This window comes from Rutilus rutilus (genome assembly GCF_951802725.1).
Source record: "Rutilus rutilus genome assembly, chromosome: 17".
Taxonomy (NCBI): domain Eukaryota; kingdom Metazoa; phylum Chordata; class Actinopteri; order Cypriniformes; family Leuciscidae; genus Rutilus; species Rutilus rutilus.
In genome coordinates this window covers 20,683,092-20,696,109 of record NC_140230.1, presented here as the reverse complement: position 1 = coordinate 20,696,109, position 13,018 = coordinate 20,683,092, and the positions used below count along the sequence as shown (strand labels likewise).

The following is a 13,018-nucleotide window of genomic DNA, read 5'->3' as shown; positions in this document are numbered from 1 at the left end:
CATAATGTCTACATTTTACAAAACCTAGTTTTTCAGTGTTTTCACAGTTATGGAATATTGCACTATTTAATATAAATGATTTATCCATGCTCATTATTGTTTTTTTATATTCATGTGGCCTCGTAATCTTTAATAAAAATAACTTCTCTCCCTCTTGCAACAACATCTCTTTTCTTCTCTGATGATGTGTTTCCATGGCGTGAGGGCGGGGCAACCTGTCACTCACATGAGATTGATCAATTAGTAAACCACGGCGATCCAATCAATTCCCTATGGTCAAAAATCAAATTCCTCCCTACTTTTTTTGTTTTGTTTGAGACTTCTGTTTCATGTTGACTGTCCATTTAAAAATATAACACAAAGACACTTATGCATGTTTCAAGCTGAATTTAATTTGAGATATTTCAAGATAAAACAAGGACAATTATCCTGTAAACCAGGCTAAACAAACATTTAGTTGTTAGCAATGGTGGACTTGACCCAGTCAGTGTAGCGGCACACCTCAGCATAAACCCCAGGATAGCCAGGTTGAGCACAGCCATAACCCCAGGAAACAACTCCTCGCAGTTCCCCATTGCACACCACAGGACCGCCAGAATCACCCTGATAAAAAAATGGGAAAATTAAAAGAAAGTCTTAAATATATAACAGACATATAGATAAAAACTACGTCAATGACATACCTGACATGAGTCTTTGCCTCCCTCCATGAATCCAGCACAGAACATGTTTTCAGTTATGAGCGATCCATACGCACCCTTACACTGCGCCTTTGACAGTACAGGCAAATCCAAACACTGCAGCGTAGAAGCATAGTCAGCTGGAAAAAAGAAAAAATATAGCTATGTATAATATATACATATATGTGTACAAAAAAAAAAAATATATATATATATGTGTGTGTGTGTGTGTGTGTGTGTGTGTGTGTGTGTGTGTGTGTGTTTGTGTAACTATTTGCATATCTAAACTTTTGAATGCAATGCTTTAAGAACGGACCTTATCAAATGTTAATAAAGAAAAGTTTCATTACTCAGCCATCTCACCTCCAGTGGTGATCTGATTGCCCCATCCAGAAACCAAGCACTGCTCCCCTTCAGAAGAGCAACTGGTTGCCAGAGAGATTGGCTGCACATACTGGTTGAAGATGGCAGGCTCTTTCAGCTTGATCAGCATAAAATCATTGTCTAACGTAAAATCATTATAGTCCGGGTGAGGAATCACTTTCTCTGCCCCGATCCGCTGCTCTGTGGCTTCTTCAATGGAGATATTGTGCTTTCCCAGGTAGACAATAAGACGAGAAGCTCTATTTAACAAAAAACCCATATATTACTGGGCTCTAAAACAACTTTTACCAGCAATATTGCCATTCTACAAAATACTGCTATGGATAGTCTCAAATGGGTTTTATACTTAATCTCAGAGACATTATGGTTATGTCAAGACGATAATAAATAATCTTGCACTAGTCTGCTAAATGGTGAAGAAAAATGTTGTGGTTATTCCTTGAATCCAGAAAAGAGGCAATTTAAACAAAAAACTGTACACTATAGGCTTTACAAAACTAGGGCTATAAGCTGACATTGGATGCCAGTGGTGGGTTGGTTAATGAACCCACATCTTTTAAATAAGTAAATAAAGTAAGGATATAGTTCTACTCACAGAATCTTGCAGTGAGCAGCAGAAACAATCCATCTTTCATTAATCACAGATGCTCCACACAATTGTTTCCCATCGTAAGTAAGGTAGACTTGCCAGGGCTGGGAGTTGGGTGAACATTCATAACCTCCAACGATTAGCTCACCTGTGCAACAAGCTGAAAAAAAAGAGAGATTTGTTTAAAAAAGACGTGTAATTTTTCAAACGGTGCATGCTTCTGATATTTGTGTGTGTCATTTTTACCATTTAATAATGATCAGTTAACGTATGTATCAGTAACACGTTGTATCATATTAAGGTTAAAGATAGGCAGTAGGCTATAGGACAGTGTAAAACATTGAAAATAATAAGTATGAAGAGAGATCTACATACCCACAGCCACTGCCAGCAAAGCAAACATAATAGTCTTCATTGTAATAGAGGAAAGAAGTGCTCACATTCAGACAAAAGAAAGATCCTGCAAATTTCAGAAACAGCATTCATTTTTTAAAGTGATAATGCAGGAAACACAAGGGGTTCAAAGGAAAACATAATTTAAATACAAAATGATAATAATAATAATAATAATATTTTAAAGACATCTAATTGTCTTGAGTGTCATCAAGACTGACTTTGGTCACTGAAACATTTAGTTATTATCATACAAATAAATCATACAAAAGGAAAACTGCCAACTTACAGTATTGATCTCAGGTGTTAACAAGTACCTTGCAAACAGTCAGCTGAATCTTCAATGACCTTGTCCAAAAGTGTGAATGAGTATATACAATCTTCCCCACTTGCATGGCTTATATAATGCACATGAAGCCCAGACTCCCACTTTCAAAAACCTCAATTTCCTGTTCTTTCAAAATCTTTATCTGTGCCTCATCTAAATGCTCTTGTTCTTCATCTGATGACTTGGAGTCACTAGAGTCAGATGATTACCTATCAGATGAAAATGAGGTATAGGTGTCATCCTCATCACCAGTTATCTCTGGATCCTTTTTCCATTCTATCAAAATCATTAATTGCCCCTCAATTTTTTTATATATTTTTTTTATAACTTATACTTGATTCTTTCCCTTAAATGTGTCCTTTCTCCCAATGAGGAGTTCACCTTCTCCATGTTTCCCCCATAGCAATTTTTAAGAATTTCACGAAAGTTGTGAGAAGCAAAAAACATATTTCTGACTGCATATACCAACAATTTTTGGTTCCCAGAATAGACAACCTAGCATTCCCTGTTAATTAGCCATAAAACGGCTAATCAACTTATGTTGATTTATTTTTATTTATTTTGTGATTATTTTAATTCCTTTCTGTGTAAAGCACTTTGAACTTGCCTTGCCTTGCCTATAGGTTTGAGGAACAGCATCTATTTTGATATCCTGTAACCTGCTGCATGTCAATAGTCAGTCTAACCCATGCTTTGTTTTGTTCCATTGTTGAATTAATAACTAAAATAATCCAATCACACAAGCATCCATATGTGGAGGATTACATTAATATATTAAATTAATGTAAACAATTCATTTTAGTGACACTTTATTTTAAGGTGATGTAGTAACATTGTACTTACTGAGTCATAGTAATTAAATATGTACTTATTATAGAATTATGGTTAGGGAGAGTGTTTGGTTTAGATACTTATAATTATTTATAATTTACTGTTATTGCAATAGTAAGTGCACGTAGTAACGTGTAACTACGTCATCTTAAAACAGTGTTAAATTCATTTTTCCCATTGATATTTAAATATTAAATGTATGTTTGATCAAGAGCTATTTTACTTTTTGAGTGAAGCACAACTTCAGACGGTGAAACATTTTATTAGGTATTTTTGATTAACTAATCAGTCAGTACAAGAAAAATTCTCTAATAATTTATAGTTAGCTATAGTTTAAAGCAGCCATAAAAGTCAATGTGTCATCAAAACACATTACATAATTACACAAAAGGAAAGCATGAAGAACGTCATCATGATACATCACTAGATATTGCAATGCATTATGTGTTGCATGTTAGGCAAAACTTCCCCACTTGCATGCTTCATTCATGGATGAAGACTCCCCATTGAAATGACACTCCCAATCAGAGTCAGAGCCACTAGTGTCAGGTGAATCACTCTCAGATGAGTTGTTCCAATTGCATCAGAGATCTAATGACATTTAAAAGGAATAATATACATTTACAACTTTTAAGTGTAATTAGAAATCACTGTTTTGTTTAGAGGATATTTGTAATATTGCTCACCATGTTTTCTTTCCCTCTACAATTTCAGCAAACAAGTGGAATTTAAAAGATAATTTTCCTTTAAAACACTTTGTTACATTTACACTCATAGGTAAAGAGAAAATGTGTTTAATGACATACTGAAACCAGTACACTGTAAAAAATAAAATCGTAAAAAACGGTCAATGACTGTCAGCTACGGCTGCCAAACAAAAACTGTAAAAATAAAGTAAAATATCCTAATTTAAATGAAGTGCAAAAAACTTTTACAGAAATTTTCCTTCAATGTTTTACAGAAAAACACTGTTATTTTACAGCTATTTCCTGAATTATTACGATCAAACACCTTCATTGTAAACAAATCCCATAAAAAAAAAACAGTCAAATGACTGTCAGCAATGGCTGCCATACAAAACCCGTAAAATTAATATAAAATATCCTAATTTTAAATAAGTGCAAAATACTTTTAACAGAAACACAGTTATTTCACATTTATTTTCTGAAATTTTTACTGATAAACATGCATTTAACTACATGCATGATTTACTGTGACTATATGTCACTGCATCAGCAACTACACAGTTACTGTCTGTTAAATAAAGCAACATGCAGTATATCATCAGTGTTTCTGTGCTCATCCTGGACTGAAGCTCAGGCTTCAACACAATGGTGACACACAAAACACACCATACAGAAACACTTTAAACCCCAACAGAACATTAAACACTACCAGATCTCTCAGGATCTCAGCATCTTCACTTATTACAATCCAGACTTTATTTCTTTCATACTAACATTCTTATTGAGAATTAACAGAGGTTTAGAAGTTGAAGTTTTATTGAAAATAATAAAGTTTGGTGTCACCATGATGGAGATCAGTGTTTGCTTTAGTTGGGCTCTTGACCTTTTAATTATTAACATTAATTTTTTCTTTGGCTGCTTTAACTGTGTGTCTCTGATGCACATTTGTTATGGTAGGAATCCAAGAAAAACTCAGATAAGATGATGTTGGTCACTTTTTAGTGATAATAGACATCATGTGGTAGTTGCCTGCTTCATTGCTGCCATCTGAAGTGTAATATCTGATTAAATCATCAAATATTAGTTGTTAATTTTGCATGACAAAACTGCTATAGAAGATCTTGCAGTGCTGTGATTTTAGTACTGATTTTATGAAGTCATTATACAGAAAATGTTTTGACAGAATCATGTACACTCACTCAGACATCAAGAATCAGCGTATGAATCGCAACAATGGTGACAATGAAAAAAAATCTGAATTACTAAAAAGTTACAAAAGGCTTTGATGGTTGTCACCATTGTTGAGATTCATATGTTGATTCTTAATGTCTGTATTCTACAAAAAAAAATAAACCAGCTTAAAACTTTTCTGTATAATATATATATATTTTTAGATTGTTAGGGTCATGTGAAAAATTATGACATTATGGACTATGTATAAAGCTAAATTCCATCTACATTTTAAATAATCTAAGCTATTATATTCTGAGATTTGACTGTTATATCAGTGAATCAGATCATCATATGATGATTATAACATCACCAATGAATGACCAAGATCATCTGATATTTTCTCCTGCATTTATTGCTATAACAAATGTGTATCAAATACACAGTTAAAGCAACCAGAGAAAACTAAAGTAAAAAACTCAAGGGTCATGAGCCCAAATACAGTTACAGTGTTTTGACTACAATTTAATAAAAAATCCTAATTTTACAGAAAATAACTGTGATTTTTTGACGATCATTTTCTTTAATTTTAAATTGTAGTCAAAACACTGTAAAATTACAAATAATATCTGTAAAATAAAAATTCAGCTGTTATTTTAGGTATTGTGACATTAATGACAAATTCTAGTAATTCACATTTTTTATACAGAAAATTGATCGTATTTTTAATACAGTATTTTTTTCTGTTTTCTTAAATTACATAAAAATTTATGTAAAATTACAAATATAATCTGTAATTAAACAGTAACAAAACAGTTAAATGATAAAATGGTCAAATGACTGTCAGCCCCCCAAAAAACTGTAAAACATCCTAAATTAAATAAACTGAAAAACACTGTTATTTTACAGGCATTTCCTGAATAATCACGATCATAAACCTTAATTGTAAAAAAAATCGTAAAAAAAGGGTCAAATGACTGGCAGCTGCGGCTGCCAAACAAAAACCATAAAATTAATGTAAAATATTCTAATTGAAATAAACCAAAAAAACACTGTTATTTCACAGGTATTTCCTGCATTATTATGGTCAAATACCTTCATTGTAAAAAAAAAACGTAAAAAAAAGGTCAAATGACTGGCAGCTGCGGCTGCCAAACAAAAACCATAAAATTAAAGTAAAATATGCTAATTTAAATAAAGTGTAAAACACTTTAAAATAAATTTGATGTCACCATGATTGAGATCAGTGTCTGCTTTAGTTGGGCTCATGACCCTTGAGTTTTTAACTGTAGTTTTCTCTGGTTGCTTTAACTGTGTATTTGATACACATTTGTTATAGCAATAAATGCAGGAGAAAATATCAGATGATCTTGGTCATTCATTGGTGATGTTATAATCATCATATGATGATCTGATTCACTGATATAACAGTCAAATCTCAGAATATAGTAGCTTAGATTATTTAGTTTTATACAAAGTCCATAATGTCATAATTTTTCACATGACCCTAACAATCTAAATATATATATATATATTATGCAGAAAAAGTTTTGAGCTGACTTATTTTTTTTGTAGAATCAGACATCAAGAATCAACGTGTGAATCTAAACAATGGTGACAACCATCAAAGCCTTTTGTCATTTTATAGTAATTCAGATTTTTTTTTATTGTCACCATTGTTGCGATTCATACGCTGATTCTTGATGTCTGAGTGAGTGTACATGATTCTGTCAAAACATTTTCTGTATAATGACTTCATAAAATCAGTACTAAAATCACAGCACTGCAAGATCTTCTATAGCAGTTTTGTCATGCAAAATTAACAACTAATATTTGATGATTTAATCAGATATTACACTTCAGATGGCAGCAATGAAGCAGGCAACTACCACATGATGTCTATTATCACTAAAAAGTGACCAACATCATCTTATCTGAGTTTTTCTTGGATTCCTACCATAACAAATGTGCATCAGAGACACACAGTTAAAGCAGCCAAAGAAAAAATTAATGTTAATAATTAAAAGGTCAAGAGCCCAACTAAAGCAAACACTGATCTCCATCATGGTGACACCAAACTTTATTATTTTCAATAAAACTTCAACTTCTAAACCTCTGTTAATTCTCAATAAGAATGTTAGTATGAAAGAAATAAAGTCTGGATTGTAATAAGTGAAGATGCTGAGATCCTGAGAGATCTGGTAGTGTTTAATGTTCTGTTGGGGTTTAAAGTGTTTCTGTGTGGTGTGTTTTGTGTGTCACCATTGTGTTGAAGAGTAGAGCCTGAGCTTCAGTCCAGGATGAGCACAGAAACACTGATGATATACTGCATGTTGCTTTATTTAACAGACAGTAACTGTGTAGTTGCTGATGCAGTGACATATAGTCACAGTAAATCATGCATGTAGTTAACTGCATGTTTATCAGTAAAAATTTCAGAAAATAAATGTGAAATAACTGTGTTTCTGTTAAAAGTATTTTGCACTTATTTAAAATTAGGATATTTTATATTAATTTTACGGGTTTTGTATGGCAGCCATTGCTGACAGTCATTTGACTGTTTTTTTTTTTTATGGGATTTGTTTACAATGAAGGTGTTTGATCGTAATAATTCAGGAAATAGCTGTAAAATAACAGTGTTTTTCTGTAAAACATTGAAGGAAAATTTCTGTAAAAGTTTTTTGCACTTCATTTAAATTAGGATATTTTACTTTATTTTTACAGTTTTTGTTTGGCAGCCGTAGCTGACAGTCATTGACCGTTTTTTACGATTTTATTTTTTACAGTGTACCTTCATCAAATACTTTCACTTCAAACTCAGTAAATCCCAGCCTCAGCCCATTCAGAAATGCCGGTACTTGGTTAGAAAACATTGGAGCCTGATAAAAATGTAAATATTAAACAAAAACTTTAGATGGACTTCTTCATATTTTTAATAGACTTAAGGGGTCTGGTCATTCATTCATTGTCCATAGAGCATCTGCTGGAGACTTTCTTAAATCCACACTATGTGTTTTTAAGGTTGTAAGGGTGGAATTCCTGCAGTGGTTCAAGCTGCAAGAACTGCCGAATGACTAAAGAAACGTTATTGGCAAGATGGTAGAAAACTGCACATTTCTTGTCTTTAACCACCCACTGCCACTTATACCAATGACGGAAATAAGTGCAGTTACAATAGCTTAATATTTGTGGGAGAGCGTTGCTATAGATAGTGACGATATTGTATTGCAATATGTAGCACTTCAAAGTCAATACCAAAACAAAACTAGTTAGCACATTAGTTGCAATTGAAAAGGTTTAATGACAAAATATGGTTATGGTTACACTTAAAATAGTTACAAAATAAATGTTTGAAATGATGATAACTTATATTATTAAATGTACCCAGCATATGTGAAAAATGTTACCTGAGAGAGAGAGAGAGAGAGAGAGAGAGAGAGAGTGAGTGAGAGAGCCCCCAAGAAAGGGACCCAGAGAAGAAGATAGCCAGAGCATCAAAGAGCCAGAGCAACAGTTTCAATCTTGTTTTATCCTTTCCTTGACCATGTGACTAAAACCCAAATGTGAGACATTCAAACTGACCAATCAGATAATTACACTTCCACCACTGTACTAAAGGTGTGACAATTCATCGACCCCCCAAAGTACAAACATTTGGCCTGCATGCCTAGATCACTATCAGCCCCTCTGTGCCTTAGGAACTCCAAATGGTCATTGTCTCTGAAAGAGGGGGTAGAAAAACAGTCAAGCAAATATCTTTGTTCATTTAAAATATCTTGGATTATTTTAAATTCTACAAGGTTTACCTTTTATGAACATCTCAACCGATGGGTTGAGGTCAGTATCTTAGACTTCAACAATCTATTATTTCACCATTACACTCACCGGCCACTTTATGTAGACCTGGCTAGTACCGGGTTGGACCCCCTTTTGCCTTCAGAAGTACCTTAATTCTTCATGGCATAGATTCAACAAGGTGCTGGAAACATTCCTCAGAGATTTTGGTCCATATTGACATATTGTCGGCTGCACATCCATGTTGTGAATCTCACGTTCCAGCACACCCCAAAGGCCATTTGAGTATAGTGAACTCACTGTCTTGTTCAAGAAACCAGTTTGAGATGATTTGAGATTTGTTACATGGAGCAAGATTTCTGATATCACAAGTTTGTGATTGTGAACACAAAGAATAGCGATATGACTCCCCCTTTTTGGAATTACATTTTGGGCTAAGAGCAACCTTGGCTAAGAAAATCTTAAAATACTATATCTATATAAAATTAATGGACAGAAACACTTTTATTTGTTCCAAGCTGAATTTAACCACAGATATTTCAGAAACAAAATAATTAAAAGGTCCAATTTAGCTTAACAAACAGTTAGTTGTTAGCAATGGTGGACTTGACCCAGTCAGTGTAGCGGCACACCTCAGCATAAACCCCAGGATAGCCAGGTTGAGCACAGCCATAACCCCAGGAAACAACTCCTCGCAGTTCCCCATTGCACACCACAGGACCGCCAGAATCACCCTGAGAATAGTTTGGAAAAAGAAAAGAAGAAATGTATGTGTGATTTTATATGAAAATATATAACAGACATATAAGAAGCCTACGTCAATGACATACCTGACATGAGTCTTTGCCTCCCTCCATGAATCCAGCACAGAACATGTTTTCAGTTATTTGCCATCCATACGCACCCTCACACTGCGCCTTTGACAGTACAGGCAAATTCAGACACTGCAGCTTAGAAGCATAGTCAACTGGAAAAAGAGTACAAGAACAACGTTAAAGATTTGGATCTTGTACATACCTAACTTTTGTGTGTGTGTATATATATATATATGACAAATATATATATATACCCATGCATGAGGGCTTTATTCAACAGGTCATTTAACAAGAATACTGACAAACTTAACTTAAACGTTAGAAGCATTTCCAGTTACTTTATTGTATTTTACCCGCCAACAAAAATGTTTCAAACAAGCCACCACATAATTTTGTGTTACGTGTCTCAGAGCAACAATCAATAGTGGTGTTTCGTTCTTGAATTCTTCAGAATTCGTTCTTCAGCATTTTTTAACTAATTGGTTTAGTGAATGAATCAAATAACTCACTCATAAAGACAGTAAAGGCTGGAATAGATTATAACTGCATTATATACTTGCCAATTTTGTAAATGGTTACAGAGAAAAACTGGGCATCATACATTAAACGACTGAGGATTACAAACTACCAGACTTTCAAGTCAATCCGAACACTCAGAAACGTGCCTTGCTAGGAGATGCATGAAAACAATGTGTTCGAAAACGGCTCAAAATATCAAAGATGCTTGATGTACTCAGACTGGATGCAGTCATAGGCTGTATTAAAATTGCCCCCATCCATCTTATTGCGCAACGCGGAAGTATGAATTCACATTCAACTCTGAATGTGCGAGATTTCCAAATTATAGCCGCTGTATGTAAATAACTAGAAGAATAACAAAGTGCAGTAAATGGTAAACCTATCTACACTACAAAACAGTATTTATATTTACAACAATACATTAAAATATTATTATGAGAAATACCAGTTTGTATTATCAAGCAGCATAACAAGCTGTTTGTACAGTTAAAAATAACGGAAGCAGATTCAAGTTACAAATGGCCATGCCCGCGCTTGTGTTAAAAATAAGGTGGATACCCTCATTCACTATTCCCAACATTACTCCACTAATATAGTCCACTTGGACAGCATCTTCTCTAGCGGCTACCTGTTGAGTGTATCTCGGTTGTACACTTGTTACTGCGGTGCATTATGGGATTGAATGAGTGCACTCAATGTCCACTAAAGTTTAAGACAACACCACAAATGGCTGTCACTTCAAAAAGTACACTACGACCCTGTCCCAAATGGCACACTTCATGTGCATTTGTGGTCTTACAATGGCTGGCTTGTGCCTGTTAAGTCCACAAGACCGTAGGGTATCCCATTTGTCATTTTAGGTTTCAGAAGGGTGCTCATATCCGCGCCCTTTGCGGCCGATATGCGCCCTTGATGCACGCTTTTGCTGAGCCGCAAGCCCATGAGCCCCGCAGCAGACTTCTTCCAACAGTCAAAGCGGCATTACGTCACGCAAGTGTGGACTCGGGAGGAAGAACACGAGGGCTTAGGGTTCCATTTGAGACAGAGCCTATATAAGGGTACAGGTAGCAATTTTGACCACAGCCATAGTCTGAAGCTACAAAATCAGAATCTCTAGCCATCATATGCGATTCACTGATGAAATCTGTCAACTTTGATTTGCCAAAATCTGCAGACTGAGTATGACTTCCCGAAACTAGCATTAACTCATCCAGACTGTAAATTGGGGCAAACGTCATGTAGTGTATTCTTTACTTTTCTTTACTATTCATGTAGTAGCCTTTACTTGTCACCACCTACTGGCACATTGATGTAACCTGCAGTCACTGAAAAATCTCCACCACTAATAAACAGACCAACAGTCTGTCTGGAACACGCAAAGAAGCAGAGTGATAAAATAGTTCCAGCACTGATGCTCGGCATATCATTGGCCTTGGATCAAATATCATATACTGCTAATCAATCAAGATCGGAACCGTTTTATAACACAAAATATTTTCATTACTCAGCCATCTCACCTCCAGTGGTGATCTGATTGCCCCATCCAGAAACCAAGCACTGCTCCCCTGCAGAAGAGCAACTGGTTGCCAGAGAGATTGGCTGCACATACTGGTTGAAGATGGCAGGCTCTTTCAGCTTGATCAGCATGAAATCATTGTCAGTCGTAAAATCATTATAACCCGGGTGAGGAATCACTTTCTCTGCCCCGATCCGCTGCTCTGTGCCTTCTTCAGTGTAGACATTGTGCTCTCCCAGGTGGACAGTAAGACGAGAAGCTCTATTTGACAAAAAAAAAACACACTAATATATTACTGGGCTCTAATATATCTTTTACCAGCAATATTGCCTACCTACATATTATGTCTATGGATAGTTTCAAATGTTTGATTAATGTACTAATCTTTATTTTAGAATTGAATGTGTAACTTTTTGGTTTAAAAATCCTGTATCTGTAACATTTTACAATCATCATTTTCAGTGTATACACATGTTAACATGCAACTGCTATTAGTCCTTTTTTTAAAAAGTTGCTCTATAGGGAAAAAGGAGATTAATGAGGTTTAACATAAATGTATGATATACTCACGAAACGTAGCAGTGAGCAGCAGAAACAACCCATCTTTCATTAATCACAGATGCTCCACACCAGCGTTCCCCATTATCGTAAGTAAGGTAGACTTGCCAGGGCTGGGAGTTGGGTGAACATTCATAACCTCCAATGATTTTATCATCTGCACTGCAAGCTTCATAAAAAGAATGTTTAATTGTTCACAAAGTGCCCAAAAAAAAGTAAATAAAATCACTTTTTAAAGCTTGTTGTGTCTTTTGTAACTGATTACTTGAACCGATGTTTGTTTTTCATATTTTGCTGTTTTATCTGATCAAACATTTTAAGTATCAAATTAATCTTAAAGACTAAGGAATTGTACAGGTCAATGTGTAGGCAGACACTAACAATTGACATTATAATAAATACGAGAAATCTACATACCCACAGCCACAGCCAGCAAAGCAAACACAATAGTCTTCATTGCAGAGGAATGAAGTACAACTTTAGAGAGAAAACTTCTGCTAAGTTCAAGAATTGTATCAACTTTTTAGGTGATTTAAGGGGTTTACCATACAGAAACAACCAATAAGATCATGGCAAATGATTCATAAGTGAAAATTAGCACCTGGAACAACAATTCTTATCACACCGTTTTCCATGAACATGATAAAACCAAGGTAGTGTACATACAAAGTTTTAATAAAAACAAAAATGCTTTTACATTTTTAGTAAAGCACAACTTTAGTTATTATTTATTTAACTGTTTAATCAACTCAAG

The 13,018-nt window shown here is 34.7% G+C and overlaps 2 protein-coding genes and 1 long non-coding RNA gene across 3 annotated transcripts; all 3 read right to left on the bottom strand.

Moving 5' to 3' along the window:
* Positions 1–336: 336 nt before the first annotated feature.
* On the bottom strand, positions 337–1,402 carry LOC311275789 (trypsin-3-like). The gene is made up of 3 exons (XM_084385031.1): positions 1,044–1,402; positions 684–820; positions 337–603 (listed from the first exon to the last, which is right to left on the bottom strand). Exons 1-3 carry the CDS (start codon positions 1,321–1,323, stop codon positions 454–456), a joined length of 567 nt encoding a protein of 188 aa, XP_084241157.1. The 5' UTR covers positions 1,324–1,402; the 3' UTR covers positions 337–453.
* Positions 1,403–1,665: 263 nt separating this feature from the next.
* On the bottom strand, positions 1,666–2,406 carry LOC311275790. The gene is made up of 3 exons (XR_014624979.1): positions 2,336–2,406; positions 2,029–2,113; positions 1,666–1,813 (listed from the first exon to the last, which is right to left on the bottom strand). It is a non-coding gene; the product is annotated as an uncharacterized lncRNA (long non-coding RNA).
* A 6,452-nt stretch (positions 2,407–8,858) lies between these two features.
* LOC311275788 (trypsin-2-like) lies at positions 8,859–12,795 on the bottom strand. Its single transcript, XM_084385030.1, has 5 exons — positions 12,682–12,795; positions 12,277–12,433; positions 11,708–11,967; positions 9,687–9,823; positions 8,859–9,590 (listed from the first exon to the last, which is right to left on the bottom strand). The coding sequence occupies exons 1-5, from the start codon at positions 12,719–12,721 to the stop codon at positions 9,441–9,443; spliced, it is 744 nt and encodes a 247-aa protein (XP_084241156.1). The 5' UTR covers positions 12,722–12,795; the 3' UTR covers positions 8,859–9,440.
* Positions 12,796–13,018: the final 223 nt, after the last annotated feature.